The sequence below is a fragment of the Peromyscus leucopus genome, chromosome 6 (genome assembly GCF_004664715.2).
Source record: "Peromyscus leucopus breed LL Stock chromosome 6, UCI_PerLeu_2.1, whole genome shotgun sequence".
Classification (NCBI taxonomy): domain Eukaryota; kingdom Metazoa; phylum Chordata; class Mammalia; order Rodentia; family Cricetidae; genus Peromyscus; species Peromyscus leucopus.
Genome location: NC_051068.1, coordinates 74,277 through 95,329, shown reverse-complemented (window position 1 = coordinate 95,329; position 21,053 = coordinate 74,277). Strand labels below are relative to the sequence as shown.

Sequence of the window (21,053 nt, the reverse complement as noted above, 5' to 3'; positions counted from 1 at the left end):
CAGCAAGTACTCTTAGCCATTGAGCCCTTTTAGTAACCTTTTGTTGCATATTATAGTGTTCAAGTCTAGCTCATTGCTAGAGCCCATAAACCTCGTAAGGCTTTGCAAAACGTCTACTCAACCATTTCTTTGGAACCCTGACTTAGTCCTCTTACTGGCATTTTTTTATTATGTGAATTTTAATTTTTTAAATTTAATACTCTTGGACTCTACCTTTCTCTAGTTCCAGATAGCATCTTTTGACTCTCTTTTCAGGTTTCTATAAAACACAGCTTGCTGTCTTCATGTTTCCTTTCTTTTCAGTGCTCTTAGCCCCACCACTACACCCCATGGCTTATTAGAGCGATTGATGGGAAGGCACTAGTTGGAGACGGTTCAGTGAACTTTGTAGTGATCCTTTGAGGACCCTCAAGGACAGAATCTGATCATATGTTTTTGTTTATTTGCTACTGTTTTACAAAGTCCTAATGATGAAGATATAAGTGGACTATGTGAAGCAATTGTTACCCAGTGAACAAATACATGTCATGATACAGTCTGTTGTTCTGCACATCTGAAGTAATACCAGTTCCCACACAAATGAACAGTTGTGTGGCTTCGATTTTTTTAAACTGTTGATAACCAATCCAGCGTAAGTGTTCTGTTCAGTGACACATACATTGTTATGAATCATTGCTCTCTTTTTTCCATTTTATCACCGATTTATTTCTTTCAGCCAGACTTAGTCTCTATAGAAAAAGAAATTTTAAGATGGTTACTTAAAATAGTGTGTTTTATATGGTTAAATGTCTGTACATGGATGTTTTACATTTTTCTATTTTTAAAATACTAGTTAACTTCAATCAATTCTTAATTCACTTATTTTTCATATGTTTAAAAATATCTCATTCTAGTACTGCTTTAATTAAGGAAAATTTGTTTTCTTCATTGCAAAAGATCCTAATCAATCTTAAAGGAGAAAAGTAGTAAATTTACCGTGGAAAATCTTGGCAGATACCACATTCACCCAAAGCTCAAAGTTCAGCAATGATAGGCACATTAGGATGTAGGTACTAGAAGGGATGAGCACATCTAGTGCCAGTGTGTAGCCCGAGTCAGATGAGGAAACACGGACTGAACTGACATGGCAGAGTCTACAAGATGACAACTTTCTGTATTACAGAATGTTGCTGGGGGACTGGACCTAGGTTTGATTCCCAGCACCCTCATGTTGACTCACAACCATCTGTAACTCCAGTTCCAGGGGATCTGATGCCCTTTTCAGGACTCTGTGGGTACCAGGTCCACAGATACACATGCAGACAAAACATCCTTGAACATAGAATTAACTTTAAAACAAAAAGAAGTCAGCGATGTCAAAGAAAAAAGTGAGTTGTCCCTCAGGATCTTTGTATGGGCTGGAATTTTCTTTTTTTATTTTTATTTTTTTATTTTTTTTCCTTTTATTTTATTTTACAATACCATTCAGTTCTACATATCAGCCACAGATTCCCTTGTTCTCCCCCATCCTGCGCCCCTCCCCTTTCCCCTAGCCCACTCCCCATTCCCACCTCCTCCAGGGCAAAGCCTCCCCCAAGGACTGAGATCAACCTGGTAGACTCAGTCCAGGCAGGTCCAGTCCCCTCCTCCCAGACTGAGCCAAGCGTCCCTGCATAAGCCCCAGGTTTCAAACAGCCAACTCATGCAATGAGCAAAGGACCCGCTACCACTGCCTAGATGCCTCCCAAACAGATCATGCCAATCAACTGTCTCAACTATTCAGAGGGCCTGATCCAGTTGGGGGCCCCTCAGCCTTTGGTTCATAGTTCATGTGTTTCCATTCATTTGGCTATTTGTCCCTGTGCTTTATTCAACCTTGGTTTCAACAATTTTCGCACAAATAAACCCTCCTCTTTCTTGCTAATTAGACTCCCGGAGCTCCACCCGGGGCCTAGCCGTGGATTTTTGTATGGGCTGGGATTTTCTTTTTGTGTAAAGAATATTAGGTGATAGTTGTTGAAAGCTGAAAAGGAGCTATAGTTTTTTTTTTTTTTTTTTTTTTATCATTTTTAAACCGTTCTTGACATTGATGATGGTATTAGGTTATACATAAAATATAATTAGGAAATAAAAATATATACGCACACATAGACATGTTCAAGCGAAGGATGGGGAGATGAGGAGAGAACAAGAAGGCAACTGTAACTTTGTAAATATGGAAGGAAGGTCTGTGGTAATTCTTTTGCAGCCTTTTTTAAAATTATGTTCTGGATTATGATCAAAGAAAGTTTCAAATATTCTACTTTATCAAGTGAAAGCTTTTAGATATTCATCAGAGTATTGTAATAGATTTGCCTATTTAGCTAGAGTTGCAGGTGTGTATAGTCCAACTATGAGGAATTTAAAATTAAGCCAGCTTTCCCACTATAGTCTGTATCCTAAATATTATCTGACAAAGTAGTCATAGTTCAACAAAAGCACTTTTTACATATGTCAAAGGAGGTCTTTATGTGTTTCTTCTCATAGGGAAAAAGAAACATGGAAATGACAGTGGTAGGAAAGTCACCATTTTTTTTTTTTGTTTTTTTCGAGACAGGGTTTTTCTGCGTAGCTTTGCGCCTTTCCTAGAACTCACTTGGTAGCCCAGGCTGGCCTCGAACTCACAGAGATCAGCCTGCCTCTGCCTCCGGAGTGCTGGGATTAAAGGCGTGCGCCACCACCGCCCGGCTTTTTTTTTTTTTTTTTGGTTGAAAGTCACCATTTTTAATTAACTTTTTCCTTGAAGAGACAACTGTCACCTGATACATGATAACAGAAGATTTGTTTTTATTTCTGTATGCTCTTGTCTGTATAATGAAAGGCAGTCATTTTCTGAGATGTAGAATTGATGTAGATTTCCCCAAAGCTTTATCAAACTTAATAGATAATATAAACTGATAAGCATGGCTCCCTATTTTTCTGTGTTTAATTCAGACTTTTTTCTGTCACTCTTCAAGTTCTATATAATATCTTTTCTTTTTGTAAAAGTCAAATTTCTCTAAAATATTTTCCATGTACTTTCATATTGGTATTTGCTCTCTAATTTCCTCTGCTATTTTAAACACTCTCTTCTTTAATAACAGTTACCACTCCCTCTTCTCCCAGGTTTGTTAGACACAGAAGTCTCTAGTGTTTCTATGTGTAGGACCAGCCTGTGGCAGCATCCTCTGTGCCAAACATTTGCATACATAAGTTTTCAAGTGCCCCAGTGTTCGTTCGTTCATTCCTTTGTTCCTTCGTTCATTCCTTCCTTCCTTTCTTTCATTTTTCATATGGGTATTTTGCCTGCATGGCATGTATATCTGCATATGACTTGTGTGCCTTGTACCCACAGAAACTAGAAGGAACTAGATTCCTTAAAACTGTGGTTACAGTTGCACAACTGGAGTTACAGAGGGTTATGGGCATGTGGGTGCTAGGAATTGAACTCTGGTCTTCTGGAGGAGCAGCCGGTGCTGCTAACTGCTGATCCATCTCACTAGCCCTGCAAGCTTGTTTATTTAGAGCAGTGGTTTTCAACTTTCCAAATGCAACACTTTTCACACAGTTCCTCATGTTGTGATGACCCCCCAACCATAAAATTATTTTATTGCTATTTCATAACTGTAACCTTGCTACTGTTGTGGTTGTGCATTACCAGTAACTACATTTTTTACTTTAGTGAAAGTTTTTGTTTTGTTTTTCAGAAAAGATGGTGTAAAAGCAAAAATAAAAAGTTTATTTACAATAAGGTGTAATCTTGGGTGACCTTTAGATTTGTAATACATTGACTTGGACTAGGAACATAGCTCAGTAGTAAAATGCTTTCCTAACATTTGCAAAACCATGGGCTCTGTTGCTAGGACCACAACACACACACACACACACACACACACACACACACACACACACACACTATGCATACTCATGCATGGACACTCATACAAATGCATATGTGCATGTACGTGCACACTCATACAAACATGCACTCACATGCCTATTCCTTTCTATTATTTTTAAGGAAGAAGCATATTCTGTATGTAACTTCCTCCAGTTACATTTGCTGTTTCTATTCCTACAGTTCTCAACTACAGTGCTGTAATTTTACTTTTTGTACATTTTGTTGTTGGTATGTAGTCACAAAAAGATAGTTTTTCCCAGTTCCTTTAGTAACAGTCCTTCTCTGGCAGCCCAAAAAGAACTGTTCTGGGTGGTGAATGAAATTATACTGGGCTGGTATACTTCTCTTATGTGGGAGGTACTACAGAGAAAAAAATGCTAATGCTTTCTCTTAAGAAAGAAATTAAATCCTAAGTATTTATAAGTCCTGGTTGCTTCTTGTTAAAACAAACAGACAACAACAACAAAAAACCTAATGTGATTGTTCCCTTGCACCAGTTTTTGGTGTGATTACACTGCAAAGTTAGTGTCCATTTGTACACTTAGACAATCAGTTCCATCCTAACTGTCACCAAGTAAGTGATATCCCACTGGCCTAGCACTAAAACATTCTATTTGGAGGTAGAGAAGGAAGATATCAGGGCTGCCAGTTAACAAGTAATTCATACTGGAAGATATATTTAGACAAGACAGGTATCTTAGTTGCATGCATAATATATATCTAGAGGTACTACCTGTATATTCACCTTGATTTGGTAAGACAGTGTAGGTAGTTTCCATTCCAGCATGAACATGGTCAGTCACGTGGCAGTGGAGTAACCAGGTTCCAGGTGTTTGGGGGAACATTTCTAGGGTTTGGTATGTTCCGGGGAAAAGGTCAAAGACATCAGAACTGTAAATTCCCCTGTGCTTTATTAGAAAAAATGACAAATATTAGAGTTTATTCAGTAGCCTTTCATTGGCCAGCTCCAGTGAAAAAGCAGTAAAAAAATGAATCCCTCTATATTTTATGTAGTGAAATCTGTAATCCTTGTCTAAAACCTCAGCACTCTGGACCATCAAGGAAAAAGTGAAGGAGACATTTATTAGTCAGGACGGGTATGTCTAACACCACGATTCTGGCTTGCCTCTTTTTCAGAGACTTGAGCTACACAAAACAACCAAGCTGTGGTGTCACCAGTGCTTGGATCAATTATAGTCTCTCTTGCTTGTGAAACTGTCAGGGAAAGAGAGTATAAAAGAAGCAGAAAAGGATGCTGATAGAGAATTTAAATAATATTGACAATTCAAGTATTCTTGACTCCCATCACTGGCATATTTCTATGAAAATAATACTGAAAGCTCATTAATGATATATGTGCAGAAAACAGTACAGATTATACAGTCGACATTCTGCAATGTGTCCCCTTTTTTTTGGTTTGTTGAGACGGGTTCTCTGTGTAACAGTCCTGGCTGTCCTGGAACTTGCTTTGTAGACCAGGCTGGCCTTGAAATCACATAGATCCACCTGCCTCTGCCTTCCAAGTGTTGGGATTAAAAGTGTGCACCACCACTGCCTGGCTGCCTGTGCATTTTCTACATTAGTTTAAAAATGGAAAAAATGCATCTTCAAGAGGACCATTGTTTTCACTAGATAAAGGGTAGTAGTTCTAGGGATGTTAGTTGCTTGACACCTAAGTGTTAATTCACCTCACACAGTTTAAGAGTGGACTTGGAATGATCAGGGCTACAGTGAAGTCTTGTTCTGATCTCTGCTGCCTGGCCCACCCTTATGTGAACACTCCTGCCAGCTCTGACTGTCAGCCATTCCATTCAGATGCCTTAGAATTGTGTGAGCAGAACTAAGAAAGACAGAAAAACCTACAAGTGTAAGGATGAGCCCAAGATGTGAGGAGGCTGGTGTAGCAGTGAGACTGCAATGTTGTTTCTTTTTCATAGGTATCTCTGATGAAATGTATTCTTGGCTTAAATTAAAAGGTATTAAGCAGAACAAAAATGACTACTGTGTGTGGCTCTTACCTTGTATTGGAAGCTGTGGCCATGAAAGTGTACGGTGTGCAAGTCTATTTCATTGCCCATTCCCATCACATACCAATTGACTTCATCTCCTACGTGCATTGTGAGGCCTTGTAGGTTTCCAAACATTTTTCCATTAATAGCTGAGGAAAATTTGATACATTTCAGAATAGTTTAAACCTATAATGGCTTCATAGGAATTATTACTAGGTCCATATAACAGAGCTTACCTCACTATAGATGGGGAAGACAGATCTTTCAAGTTCACCAATATCACTGCTATTTTTCAAGTTACTTTATATGAAGAGCCTTAATCTTAATTGTGAACTTATTTAAAAGGGAATGAGGGTTTAGAATTGGGAGAGGAATTAAACATAGTCTTATTTTGGTTTTGAGCAGAATTTTACATTATAATATATTTAAATAAAACAGCCCTACAACATGATTTTCTTAGAAGAAAGGGGTAAAAAAAGTGGTTTAGAATAGTTTCTCATACCATGCATTTTATTGCTTTCTATGAATTCCTCATCATCTTTGTTTACTTTCTCAGGATGATCAGAGTATATTTTGATGTTGTCATCTAAGTACCAAGATTCATTCTCATCAAATATTAGAAACAAAAGGAAAAACTCCATTTTCTTTATAGGATTGAATACTTTCATGTAAGATTTCCGACAAACAACCAGTGGGCCTATTAGTCCACTATAGAGATCCTGAAAACAAGCAGAAAGTGCAGTTATCTTGGAAGTGTTGGTCAGATTTCAGAGAGCTGGGACCTTATCACTCACAATTCCAGCAGTTTTGGAGGGACTGGTTTTAGTGGGATACCTAAGGCAAAGGGAAGCCACCATGTAGTATCCTCATACTTGACATGGTTAAGTGGAAGCAATGACAAATAGTAGGTAGGTTATGTAGCTGATGTGGAACTTAGAGAGATTAAAAAAAATGGCTTAACTCACGAGCTACCTGAATGAACAGTGTTGGTTGTTAATTGTATTAAGCTTGTGGACTTATCAGGATGAGCCAAGCATTATGCCAGTCACTATAAACCCATGACTGAATGAAACAAAACCTTTTGCTATAGGAGTTCATATAGGAATAAAAGAAATGAGTAGAAGCTAAGGAAATTGTCCATTGTCATGAAGAAACAGAATGCTAATGAATACCCATGTGAAAGACCACAATTAACAACTCTTAAACATCTGAGAATTTTGGTGTGGCCAGGTGCTAGTGATGGCAGATTTTGTCTTACATCATATTAGTGAAATTCAGGCAGTGTCATAAGTAACCTCTGAAACACTGGACAGAGAACAACAGCAAATCTATATCTTAGTCCAGTTATATTGGTTGATTGAAAGAAGACTGGGACCTGGGAGGCAGCAGTTGAGACAAATTACAAGTACGGAAGTGTGAAAATGGAGAGGAGTGGGCTGAGTAATTGTAGGGGCACATAATCTGTGTAAGAAGAGTGTTCAAAGTTCCTGCTTGAGAATGGATAGAGCAGCACTTACGCTGCTGGTTTTTGTTTGTTTGTTTGCTTGTTTTTATAACAGGAAACGAAGGAGGAAGAAGACCCCTTTAGTAGTGTCCCTTTTAGAAGGTGCTAGGTTTTAAGTCTGGGAATTTCTGGTGGAGCAGCCCAACATGCATCTGCATTGACATATTGGGAACTCAGAAGGGATTCTGATGAAGATTTTGCTCTGCAGAATGATGTACCATCTCACTTGAGAGGGCTGTTGAAGGATTTTTGGCTTGTGATATTTTATCAGACAATACCTACTGTTCTGATTGCCTGTTGGGATTGCTCATCAACAAAGAATTCTGAAGCCACACATCTTAGTTTTTGCATTTAATATGTTTTCATATCAAAAGAAAAATAAAATACACTGGCTTGCAATTTTTATTAAGTATCAATAATCAGCAGGAATAAGATAATTATAACTATATGTTTAAAAGTACACAAACTGAAAATGTAAAATGAAATAGATTACAGAGCAACTTATTTTCCTGGTATTTTGACATAGGTTTGAGGACAGGAAAACTCTATGTTCTTGCAATTGTCTCTCTATCTAGAGAATTCTTAAGAACAAATGGTTAAAATTTACCTTAACTCGATCCACAGTTGAGTAGTAAGCCCATGGTATACAAGGGGCATCCTCTGCTCCAGCGCCTGATCTCTCTGGGATTTGCCATATATAAGTGCGAATTTCACCTAAATTAAGCAAGGGTTACATGTCTGGTTATATTTGGCTTATATCTGACACACATATGTTTCATGTGCATATACATTTTATATACACATATCCTTGATAACTAGTGATACAGAAAGTAAAAATATTAACATGTTAAAAAATAATAGTACTCAAAATTCTTCCATGAATTTAGTTTTTTTTTTTTAAATTTTATAGTGAGTGTTTGTGTGTGTGTGGGCATGTATGTGCATGCAAGGGAGCACATACACCATAACACACATGAGAGTTGGGATAGTTTGTGACAGTGCGTTATGGAGATGGAGCTTGAGTTATCAGGCTAAGCATCTTTACACACTGAACCACATTGATGACCCTGGAGTTTAGTTCTACGACACACTAAGGTATTTTTATGTCATCATATATTTACTATGAATTAAGCAGCTCTCATTCACTTGTCATAACAAAGCCAGAGAGGATCATTCTAATGCCATATTTTGAAGAAACTGAGTGGATCCATCTTTTCTTACTCTAAAGTAGGTTTTATTAATATCTTTCTTTTTTACAGATACCACGTGGTACCTCAGCACCTCGCTCATGGTGTTTCTGTACAAATGTTGCCCTGTAGAATGAGCTTCACTTTCCCTTTCTTTCCTACTTCCTTCTCACTATCCTCCTCAGTGAGCTGATGATTCCTGCAAGGAGCCATGAGAGCACTTGATCTTAAAGATCCCTGATTTCTCTCATCTGTCGACTTCTTATGTTGTTATCTGATTCTGTCATACCATGTGCTTCTTTGTCACTCTTCTGTCACATGCAAGACATATACTTGTCCTTGATGCTTTGAAGATAGTTACTACATCCTCTTACTTTGTCATGTACTCTCTTCCCATGAGCTCCTGGCTCTTCTCCAATCTAACCTTTTCCATTTGCCTCAGAACTTCCTGTATATCTATCCACAGACCTTGACTTACTGATCCTGACAACCCTCTGTCCGATTTGTTTAGATTCACCTTGCCGTTTCCTGCAAAGATAGTGCTATCAAATTAATACTCTGGAGTCTGGAATCCTTTACTGGGGAATCAAGCAAGAATTGAGTTCTGGTCTTAAGGGAAGTGTGGGCTTCCCCCCTTTTCTCAAGTCATCACTTTTAGTCCCAGTGTCCTCATACCTTAACTAAGCAGACATTTTCACCAAGAACATAAAATGTAAATGCAGCAGCTCATTGTCTCACTTCTGCCAACCACTCTTATTTCCATAAGCTGTTCTTCCAGCCTGCTCTGTCACCAGGATTGATTCCCAAAGCTTTAGAGTCACCCTTGACTCCTTCCATAAGACTCCAGTGCTCAATTTTCAGCAGGCCCTTTTGGTATCATGTTAAAGTAGAATTGCAGTATGAGAACTTCTTACCTCTTCCTCTGCTTAGTCCCATGCCAAATCTTGCTAATTCTAATTCTGGTAATTTTGTTTCACCTGTTTAGTGCAGAATTTCCCTAACTGATCTTTGATGTTGCCATTTTTCTCCCTTACTCATATGTCATCCAGAAGAGCCTCTTATTGATAATCAGATAAATCCCATTTAGCTCAGATCCTCAGTTGAGTGTTTAGTTTAAAATCTTGAGTCCTAATCATAGCCTTCTAGGCCCTTACTCCATCCAGTTCCTTTATCTCTGGTTCCCATCTGTTAACATTCTGTTCCCTCTTCACTCTGCTTTCATGTCTGGACTCCTTACCATCTATACAAGACACAAAGCATGCTCCCACATGAAGCCCTAGAATCTTACCCCACAATTAGCCTGAGCTGCACCTCCCTTATCATTTGTCTTCACCAATGTCCAGCCCTACTGACTCTCCTACCTAAAATAACCATTTATTCTCTGATGAGTCTTTTTCATAGCCTTGTTTATGACTCAATATTATCTATGTTTTTCTCTCTTAGAAGATCAAGAGAGAAGTTTTGCTCTATTTTCTCTTGAATTTATAAAAGTAATTCTACAGAACACTACCTTTTTTGTTTGCTTGTTTGATATATTTGGAAACTGCTAAGTTTTTAAAACAAATCCCTTTTCCTGTAAAATTTTAATTTCTATTTGAGTGTACATAATCTATCTCAATTTTTATCTTAATTGTACATCTGTTAAGCTCTTGGGACATGCCAGATACTAAAGCAAATACCCAGGCTTTAAATTCCAAACCACAGACATCATTTGACAGGCTGACACATGAACATTCTACCCCACAGTGTAGCAGATGCCACTTCAAATATGTTCTAGTTGAGTGGAGTGTGGGGCATTTACCCACCACCCCCACAGCTTCCCAGAGTTTTCTTGAGTGCGAGCAGCAGGAAATATTAGATAGAAGGATTTATAGCAGAGAATAATTGCGGAGATAAACAGATAGAAAATAAAGGATAGCCTCGAGAAGGCCTGGAACCTATTCCAACGGGCCTCGACTGTCTCTGGTCCAGGGTTTTTATAGAGACGCCAAGGGGTGGAGCAAAAGACCTCCTCCCCCAGCACAGCCAAGTGCAGACCATCTCAGACACCTGCACTCAGGCCCGTGGTCCTGATCATCTTCTATTCGGACCTGCTGGGTAAAGCCACGAGGAACCCCAGAATGGGCTCCCACAGTGGAGGAAGAATCTTTCTAATCCACTCTTCCGCCTTTGTAAACGTCTGGTACTTCCATGTTTGTTTTCACAGCCCCTCTGTAAACTGTGTTTGGTGCAAACGTGCTTACACTCCATCACCCACACAGAGCTGGTCCCTGCATCCTCTGTCCCACCCTTGCTATTCCTTACAACATAGGCATTTAGAAAGACTATTCTTTACGGTAGCTGGTATTTGTGGAGTGGCTACAAAATCTGTATGAAGCATCCCTTTGCTCACAATACCTGGCAGTGTTGGAACAACTGTAGAATTCTCTGTTTTCACCCCATGGGCATGTATTGAATATGGCCTGGTTGCCATGTTTTTAAAGACAATTTTAACTTTGTCTCCAATATCTGCATGAATTTGTGGACCTGGTAAAAGTAAAAAGGAAAATCAATTTATTGTCTTGTGTTTTGAAATTTCTGTGTTAGTGATAAAGGCAAAATTCAGGTAACTTTTCAGTGTGAAGGATGGAGTCTTCTTTTACTCACATGTCTTTGAGCTGTTACAGTGATTTATTTCTGGTTCCAGAGGATGTGCATAACAACACTAGACAGAACTTCTCTAAATATGGGGACCATAGTATATCTCTTAATCAGAGTTCCAGGAGACACTGTAGCCTGAAAACCCTCTGAGGGTCAGAGGTCTAATGGGGAGAGCTGGTGGCAGGCCAGGAGCTACTGTGCACTGCTTACTCTCTGGGTTCAGTGCTTGAACTTCTAGGCAAAGGGTTGTGCTGGCAATGACGAAGCTGGCCCTCTAGCTTCTGCCCTTCAGCCAGCTGCAGCTGTTTCTTGTCACATGTGTTTCTGTTATTCTCAACAATGTCATTAACTCTAGAGCAACAGTTCTCAATCTATGAGTCAGAACCTCTTTAGGGGTTAAATGACCCTTTTATGGGGGTCACACAAGACTAACAGAAAACACAAATATTTACTTTATGATTCATAAGAGTAGCAAGATTACAGTTATGAAGTAGCAATGAAATAATTTTATGGTTGGGAATCACAATGAGGGACTTTATGAAAGGGACGCAGTGTTAGGAAGGTTGAGAACCAACTGCTCTATCTCACTAGGGAAATTCTGATCCTGTGGAAGTACTGAAAGGCTAAGGAGTTCAGCATCTCAAGGGTTGCAGGTTACACATTCTGCCTGAGTGTGGTTCCTGAAAACTTGTAAGGAAACACATTTTTTCAACCCCCATATATATCTTTATTTTGTGATTAATTATATCTTATTTTTTCAAGTAAAGAGTTGTACTTCTTTTTGGAGGGGGTGTGTGATAACAAGGAGAATTTGGTTAAGGTTTTCATTAGAAAGTAATTTCTAAGAACTTCACCAAAGTTATAGGCATCATGTTAAAAAATATTTTTGAGACAGAGTTTCTCTATGTAGCCTTGGCTGTCCTGGAACTCACTCTGTAGACTAGGTTAGCCTCAAACTCAGAGATCTGCCTGCTTCAGCCTCCAGACTACTGGAATTAAAGGCTTACACCACCACTGCCTGGCTCATTATAAGTAATTTAATTGGTGTATGGAATAATAAATTATTCCTGACAGAAATAAGTGATATTATCTGTATTCTTCAGCAAGCACAAACTTCTCCTTTTTTATTGGATGATTTAAAGAAAGTAACTTTGATACATGAACTAGAAAATTGCAATCTATATACATGGATGCATGTGCCGCAGGCAGCTCTTGTTGCTGACCAAAGGCTGGCAGGATGGGGCTGTTCACCTTACCTAGGATGCCCAAGTGCTCATCTTCAGCTTTTCTCTTCACCTGTTCTCTGAACGTGCTGTCAGTAAATTGCCGATACACAACTTTCTTGTACTTTGAGCCTATGTAAAATTCTTCCTTATCCAAAAATGCATTTGAAATACTAGAAAAGAAAATCGATGCAGGTTACTATTTGTTTTCATGAAAGAAAAGAAATTGTTTTAATTTTTGGGTAAAAATTCTTGTGAATAGTTATGCTCATTTAAAATTATTTTCCATCCCGGTAGGAAAAAATAGACTTTAAAGATATTGAAGTGTCATATAAAGAGAACTGTCTAGTGAGCTGTTTCAGTCCTGGCCCTGACTCTTGTCTAGCTAAGCTGACCTCTCAATCCATGTTGTCTGAAGAAGCCTTAGTTCCTGTGCCCCTAAAGAGAGGCATTGATCAAATCACCTATCGCCATCACATTTTTTCACTCTAACATGTTATGAAATCCAGATACAATTATTTAGGAATTAATGCAGTATTTCTAGTCAATAGGAACTGAAGTAGCATGTTTTTTTCAAGTCATTTTCTTTTTCTAAAGTTTTGGTTAACTAATGATTCCTTTTAACTACCTTATCCAAATCACAAAAGCAGCCTTTTAGTCCTTTCTATGTCAGACCACACTCATCACTGAAACCAAACTGTCCAGCTAGCCACTGCCACTCAGATTGTTAGTTTTCCTGGGCATCTTGGGCCTACCTGTCCCACAGCTCACCCTAGTCCCTCAGATCTTGTGCACATGAGGTCACATGTTGAAATGACATGATAGAGCAGATGTGCCAGGGAAATTTTTTAAAAAATTGACACCTATAAGTATCAGGTGATGCCCCATGATGCTGAGACATGCTCTTGATGTTCTTGTGGCCATTCTTTATTTGGATTTACTCTTACTGATTTTTTTTTTAAATTTTCACAGTGTGTCATAATGGCTTTGAACATATTTTCCTGTAAGTTCTTAGAAAAAAGAACTGCTAAGCATTTAAGAAGTATACAGAATAATTAGGAATGTGGACCGAATGATTATTATGCTGGAAATAAAATCAGGAGGAGTAAATAAGCAGCACTGTGACTGCTCTCAATTTGATTGAGTTTGATCAGAAGAGCAGTGATGACACAGACTCAGAACTGGTCAAGGGAAGGTCTCCTGTAAGGAGAAGTAGAAATGAATGAGCACAAATTCCAAGGAAGTGGTCATTGCTATTGCTTAATGCAGTTGTTACTTTTTCTAAGGGTTAACATAACTCTTTAATGAAAGAGAGACCTAAAACTACAGTTGAACACTTTGGGAATCTGAGACTGGAAAGTTACTTTTGTTCTTGCAAATGATGCAGTTCCTTTTCCCAGTCCCTGCTTGGTGAATAGTCCCATTCCACCTCCACTGCTGCGACATAGTAGGTCCTTTCTCCCAGGTAGATGGTGGACTCTTCAGATTGCTGCTTGCATTGGTTCACAGTATATTTTTGCTTCATGCCACCTGTGTAGTGATCTGTTGTAAGACACTCTACATCAAAAGTCCCTGGAGTAGCAAAATAGAAAACTTGTCAATTTTAACAGAAGTCTCTTTACTGTTCTAAGAACTATCGAGGGGCGTATATATCTCAGAGCATCTGCTATTCCCCCTGCCTGTAACTTAGCAGATGTGTGCATAGCTTATGCTCTTACTTCATTCTGTCTCAAGAGTGAATATCTGTCACCTTTTTCTCTAGCTTTGGTTTTATTCATGGGCTTACAGTTACGTGATCTTGAGTGTCACACAGTGAATCAAGTGAGACCAGAAAGTGTTTTTCATGATATGATTAAATTTATTTCCTATTTATTTTAATTTGATTTACCCATTGAGAACCAGGCCCACATATGTGTCTAAGCATACATGGCTACAGTTTTTATATAGAATACCCAGTTGCAAACAGTAAGCCAACTCCACAACAAAGCTGTAGCGACGTGATGAAAGCTTACATGTAGAGCACATGCAGGAGTAATTTCTTCTAGACTGTTTTTTTTTTTTTTTTTTAATCACAGTTATCTTTAAAAGGATAAAAAAGTAACCATCTCATAGATTCTGCTGTTTGAAACAAGGAAGCACACACACACACACCACAGACTTTTTACCCATAAAAAGTCTTATTCCACCCATAAATAGGAAGGAGATCCACCTGATGTGTGCTTTAACATTAGTAACCCAGACACCCTCTTAAGAGAAGGTCTATCTTGGAGGCATTGAAAGAGTTCATCACTCGATATGTTTTTCAATAGGATTTTCAACCAAAACCATATACATAAATTTATTGTCATGGCTAATTTTATGTCAGTTTGACACAGCTAGTGTCATCTGAAAGGAAGGAACCTCAATTGAGGAACTGCCTCCATAGGATCCAGCTATAGGGTATTTTCTTAATTAGTGAGGGATGAGAGCGGTCCCAGCCCATTGTGGGTGGTGCCACGCCTGGACTGGTGATATTAGGTTCTCTTAGAAAGCAGGCTGAGCAAGCCATGAGGAGCAAACTAGTAAGCAGCACTCCTCCATGCCCTCTGCATCAGCTCCTGTCCTGTTTGAGTTCCTGTGCTGACTTCCTTCAATAATGAACAGTGATACAGAAGTGTAAACCAATTAAACCCTTCCTTTGCTTTAGTCATGGTAGTCCATCACAGCAATCATAACCCTAACTAAGACATTGACCAATAAAAGAAGTGTACCTTCTGTGTCAGGCTGCATGAGAAGGGTCAGACTTGTATGAGGGAAGAGGTTTGCAGTGTCTCGTCTTTCTCCTTTAGACAGATAAGTGTTTCCTGAAAAGTATATCCCATGTACATCAGCTTCATTTCCAGCACTGAACAAATACCACACAATGGAATCTCCTAGACACATGTTGAGGCCAGGCTGATTGCCATACATGAATCCATTCATAGCTGCAAAATTTGGAGAAGGGAGAGAAGAAAAAGGGTTGAAGATAACATATCCTATTAAATGAAATGAAAATTTATTCCTAATGTAACTTCCTAATGTAAAGACACATTTCAAGCCTGCCTATTGTTTATGTGTCGGAAATGTCTTTGCTGTTTCCAGAGCAGCCTCTGGCTACAATGAGCAGGTTAGAGTTTGCAGAGCATGGAGTTCTGTGTCCCTACCACACTGGGGAGTTCGGTGTTTTCAGTTGGAATGAGATCCCAGGCGATTTTTTCTCACTTTTTTCAAATGTCATGTTTGTCAGCAACTATTTCTGTGAATTATAACAGCTTAGCCTGGGTGTCACACACTGGGAATGTATTTGTTGTTTTACATGAAAAATTTCCTGACTCGTCTTGGAAAATGGGGACAATCTTGTATAAGAAAATTTTTCTCACTACCGTTTCTAAAAGATGATATTCTTGACATGTCCAAAATGTTAAATGTAGAATTTAAAGTAATATTATAAGGATTGTGGGTAATGTGAGTAGTATCATTCTATCTTCAAACAAACAAACAAATAAACAAGCAAACAAAAACAAAACCCAAATAACAAAAACTATTAATTTGTACTGCAACTTTACAATTTTTACTTCTACCAACTACACTAAATGTTTACTGTTCTCTCTGAATGGTGTGGGTCTTTGGAACAATTAGTCCACCATGTCTCAAAACTAAACACATATAAATTAGCTAAAACATAAAAAATATCTGATGCTCCTCAAGTTTTAAATTTTGTCAGTTGATTCTGATGAGCAATCAAGTATGAAATCATGATGGCAGAGTTCATATTGTTAAATCATAATGGAAAAGTTCATATTTTTGAATAATTGAAAAAATAAAGGAGCCTGTTATTACTGTGCTACAAATGAGAACAGCATTTAACTCATTATTCTCAAATTGATCATGTCATCAATTAAAGGATTTGTGAAAAACAAATTCCTAGGACTTATTGCAGTGTTTATAATTTAGTAACTCAAAAGTGGGTCCAAGAATTTGTAGTTCTAACAAGGTCTTGGGCAAAGCCAAGGGACCACAAAGACACATTCAGGGGCCAGCAAGATGACTCAGCTGATAAAGGCACTTGCTGGGAATCCCACCAAAACCCAAATTCTGGGAAGAGAAAAGTGATATGTATGTTGTCCTGTGACCTTCACAGGCACCATGGCATGTGCCCTGCCTCCTTCCCCTCTAAATAAATAAACATTTTTTTAAAAGGCACCTTCATCACATTGGCATGTCTGCTACATTTGGTTATTTTGAGGTGGGTTTTTTGTTGTTTATAACCTAAGATTTTGCCTTCAGAACACTATTAAGTTGTTTATTGAAAAGTAATCAAAAAAAGCTGCTCACTTTGGGTTTATTTGGTACTGTTACATATACCACTGATATAGCCTGGACAGGTGGAAAAGGTGCAGTACTCACAGTGCATCTTATTAGACTCCTGGAAGTCTTCATCTTTCTTATCCACATGATCAGGTGCAGCTGTGAACATCCTGATATTATCATCCAAGAGTAAACTCTCATTCTCATCAAACACTGTGGGAAATAAGTAGAACTCCTTGTCTACATCCTTCTGCAAATCAAAATAACAATGAAGTGAAGATAAAGTGAGAAAAGCAAAAGATTTCTATACAAATAATACTCTGTGCACAAACCACTTTAAGGAATGTCAACAGAAGTTTCTGTGTCCCTTTAAAATTTGGTTCATGACGTATTCCACTTGGCCACCAAAGTTTTCACTGGTATCTGTTGAGGGCTTAGGGTTTAGTAAGGTAACCTGAGCCTCTTACATCTAAAATTTCTAATTTCCTTCTTCCTGCATGCCACATTGTCCATACAGATTGAAACCATTAAAACAATTTATTCAGATAGAGATGTGATTTAGATTTGAAATGTGCCCAAAACTATGTGCCTAAAGGATTAATTCCCAGCTGATGTCATTATTGGGTGGTAATGAAGACTTTAGGTCGGGCCCAGTTGAAAGGACAATGTCACTTGGATTATGCCATTGAATATGGTAGAATATCTCTCCTCCCTCCTTCCCCCACTTCTTCCCTTCTCCCTCCCTCTTTCCCTTGTCTCATGATATTGGATATCCTGAGAAAAAAAACAGGTTTTCTCAACCATATGCATGTCTGTTTCTCTACAGCCCCAAATGGAATGGAACTAGCTGACTGACAACCCTCTAAAATCAAGAGCCAAAATAGATCTGCAGTGATAAAAACTAATGTGAGAATATCTGTGTGCTGAAATTGGGAAAGAAGCCTTCCATGTTCCTGAAACCAGTAAGAATTATAACCCACACAGATCATCTTTACTGAGGAAATGGCATGGCAATGAGCTGGAAGAAGGATCCACACAATCTTCAGGTAGATTAAAACAAAAACAAATAAGGAAGTAGAAATATTATTGTTTTGGGGAATGGTCTAGTCATTCAGAAGACAATCAGTCCATGGAATCAAAGCAAATGAGCCATCAAGGAAGAGAATACTGAAGTCCTGCTTGTCTTTCTCTCATGATTCATTCAAGTGAACAATATGTTTATTAAAATAAAAAAGGCCAACTAAGATGCAAACTTGAAGGTTAGATCCTACAGAAAATTGCATCAGTGATGAAGGTTGCCTAGGGTGAATTTCTTGGTGATGTAACTACATTTATGCTACTCATACTTCTGTAAGTAACTCCAGTAAAGCTACTTGATTCCCGGAGCTAGACTTGGGTAGGATCACTTCTTTGGTCCATCAATGGCCTATCTGGGATGAACAGATACTTGTTCTCATTTCCATGGGAAAGTTCATAGTACAGTAGCCTAGACTACCCTCACATGTGGTCCTTGTTTGTTTGTTTATTTGTTTGTTTGTTTGTTTTATTGAGACAGGATTTCTGTGTAGCCTTGGCTATTCTGGAAGTCATTCTGTAGACCAAGCTGGCCTGGAACTCACAGAGATCCACCTGCCTCTGCTTCCCAAATTCTAGGATTAAAGGCATGTGCCATGATACCTGGCTAAATGTAGTCCTTTTCTTTCTCAAATACTGGGACTGCAGGTATGTGTCTCCATGCCAAGCTTAGGAGACCCTATCTTTATAATTTTGTTTGTTTGTTAGTTGGACACAGGGTCTCATGTAGCTCAGAATTGCCTCATACTCTAAGTATCTGATGATAGTCTTAAGCTCTTTATTTTCCTGCCTCTACTTCCCAAAGGCTGGGATTACAGGTTTGTAGGATCACATGGCAGGGTCCCTTAGGTACAACATAAAATATTTTTCAGATTAAAAAACATTATGGGATGATAATGGTGAGTCAGGAGGTTATTTCTTATTGCTAATTTTATCACAAAAGACTATGCATTCCATTTATAATACAATTTCAGATCAACTTGAATTATTTCTACCAGAAAGAAAATGCATAATACATTTTTAGTGCATGATCTTACTGCAAAATCCAGAATAGTTTCATACTTTTGATACTCCTGCCTCATCTTGGCCTAGTGTTGAGATTACAAGTATGTACCACTATGGCCAACCATAATATAAATTTTATAAATCTGAGGAAAATTTAAAATAAGACATATGCAAAATCTTCAGTGCCTTAAAGACCAGAATTCTCTTTACAGTGATAATTCAAAAACAGATTGGGAGTCATTTTCAGTTTCCCCTGCCTGGGCTTACCTGTCTTCCATTTGTAAGTAAGCTGCCTTTCTTGCATATTTTCATTGGCCCAATAAGCCCAGTAAATATATCTTTGGTGGGATCTACACCAGAATAATACATCCTAGATAAGCACACAGGATCTGCATAAGTGGGTCCCATTTCTTTGGGAACAGTCCATTCATATGTAAAGGTTTCTTTGGGTGCTACATGGGAAGCTGCTTGAGGATGAGGCACACCTACAAGAAAGGTCACAGCAGAGAGGTTACATTTGTGTTTTCTAAGGTGACTATTGAGCCACAGAGTAGGTTAAGTTTAGAAATACACTTCTAAGTTACTTGATCCTGATTAGAATAGAATCCCCCTTGTGCTGCCCTGTCAGGGTTGACACACTGGTGTGATAAACTTTTTTTTTTATTATTTTTTATTTTTTATTTTACAATACTATTCAGTTCTACACAATAGCCACAGATTCCCTTGTTCTCTTCCTTCCTGCCCACCTCCCCTTCCTCCCAGCCCACCCCCAATTCCCACCTCCTCCAGATCAAGGTCTCCCCCGAGGACTGGGATCAACCTGGTAGACTCAGTCCAGGCAGGTCTAGTCCCTTCCTCCCAGATTGAGCCAAGCATCCCTGCATAAATCCCAGGTTTCAAACAGCCAACTCATGCAATGAGCCCAGGACCTGGTACCACTGCCTAGATGCCTCCCAAACTGATCAAGCCAATCGACTGTCTCACCTATTCAGAGGGCCTGATCCAGTTGGGGGCCCCTCAGCCTTTGGTTCATAGTTCATGTGTTTCCATTCATTTGGTTATTTGTCCCTGTGCTTTATCCAACCTTGGTTTCAACAATTCTCGCTCATATAAACCCTCCTCTTTCTCACTAATTAGACTCCCAGCGCTCCACCCGGGGCCTAGCCGTGGATGTTTGCATCCAGATTCCTCAGTACTTGGATGGGGTTTCTGGAAAAACTATTAGGGTGTTTGGCCATCCCATCACCAGAGTAGGTCAGTCCCAGCTGTCTCTCGACCATTGCCAGCAGTCTTTTGTGGGGGTATCTTTGTGGATTTCTGTGGGCCTCTTTAGCTCTTTGTTTCTTTCTTTTCTCATGTGGTCTTCATTTACTATGGTCTCCTACTCCTTGTTCTCCCTCTCTTTTCTTGATCCAGCTAGGATCTCCCGCTCTCTTTCCCTCGACCCTCGCCCTTCATCGCTCCCACTCATGTCCAGACTGTTCATGTGGGCGGCGGCGGCGGCTGCGGCGGCGGCCACGGGGAGTATCTGCAGTAGCAGCAGCAGCAACAGCAACAGCAACAGCAGCAGCAGCAGCAGCAGCAGGGAATCGGCGCGGCAGCCCAGGACACTCAGCCGTCACCGCTCGCTCGCTCTGGTGTGATAAACTTAGGAAGCTCCCAACCCTGCCCCAAACCGCTATTTAGGTTTGATACCCCTTTTTGTGCGAATATGTGCATTTTCCCCAGAGAAGGACTAATGTTGAAGGCAAATATCGTCTCCTCTCTCCTACCAGCTAGAACACTGCCTGGCAGTAGGAGGTAATCAGTCCATTTTCTGTTGACCAAACTGATCAGAAGGTAATTGAAGAATTGAAAGGAACTTAGCCTGTGATACCTTGCAAATTATCTAGATTTTTCACTTGAAACTGAAGCCAGAAAATTTCAATAAGCTGCCTATAGTCAAATTAGTGGCGGAATCAGGAGATTTCATTGGTAAGCCTCAACAAAAAATATTAGAATATATCCACATTATTGTATATTTTATATCACTAAAATCATATTAGTAAGTGCTTATAATGTTAAGAGTGCAAACATCACAAAACTGTAATACCAGTATATTTATTATACTATGAACTCATCCATATTTAAAGTATGTTATATATACACAGATAAAGGCAGGAGGACTACATATTCATATGTGTTTTT

General features: G+C 39.0%; 1 protein-coding gene across 3 annotated transcripts in view; it reads right to left on the bottom strand.

The window, feature by feature from the left end:
* Positions 1 to 420: 420 nt before the first annotated feature.
* LOC114686238 (ceruloplasmin) overlaps positions 421 to 21,053 on the bottom strand; it is a 38,529-nt gene continuing 17,896 nt past the window's right edge. For 2 of the 3 annotated variants that reach the window (XM_037206495.1, XM_028860893.2), the window contains 11 exons: positions 19,134 to 19,351; positions 16,887 to 17,037; positions 15,212 to 15,424; positions 13,826 to 14,033; positions 12,495 to 12,634; positions 10,996 to 11,124; positions 8,019 to 8,125; positions 6,410 to 6,626; positions 5,917 to 6,056; positions 4,632 to 4,806; positions 421 to 728 (listed from right to left, as the gene is read on the bottom strand). In XM_037206495.1, the coding sequence (XP_037062390.1) occupies positions 712 to 728; positions 4,632 to 4,806; positions 5,917 to 6,056; positions 6,410 to 6,626; positions 8,019 to 8,125; positions 10,996 to 11,124; positions 12,495 to 12,634; positions 13,826 to 14,033; positions 15,212 to 15,424; positions 16,887 to 17,037; positions 19,134 to 19,351 (1,715 nt within the window). In that variant the 3' untranslated portion in view covers positions 421 to 711. The remainder of the gene's footprint in view (positions 729 to 4,631; positions 4,807 to 5,916; positions 6,057 to 6,409; positions 6,627 to 8,018; positions 8,126 to 10,995; positions 11,125 to 12,494; positions 12,635 to 13,825; positions 14,034 to 15,211; positions 15,425 to 16,886; positions 17,038 to 19,133; positions 19,352 to 21,053) is intronic. The other variant, XM_028860895.2, reaches the window with a different exon arrangement.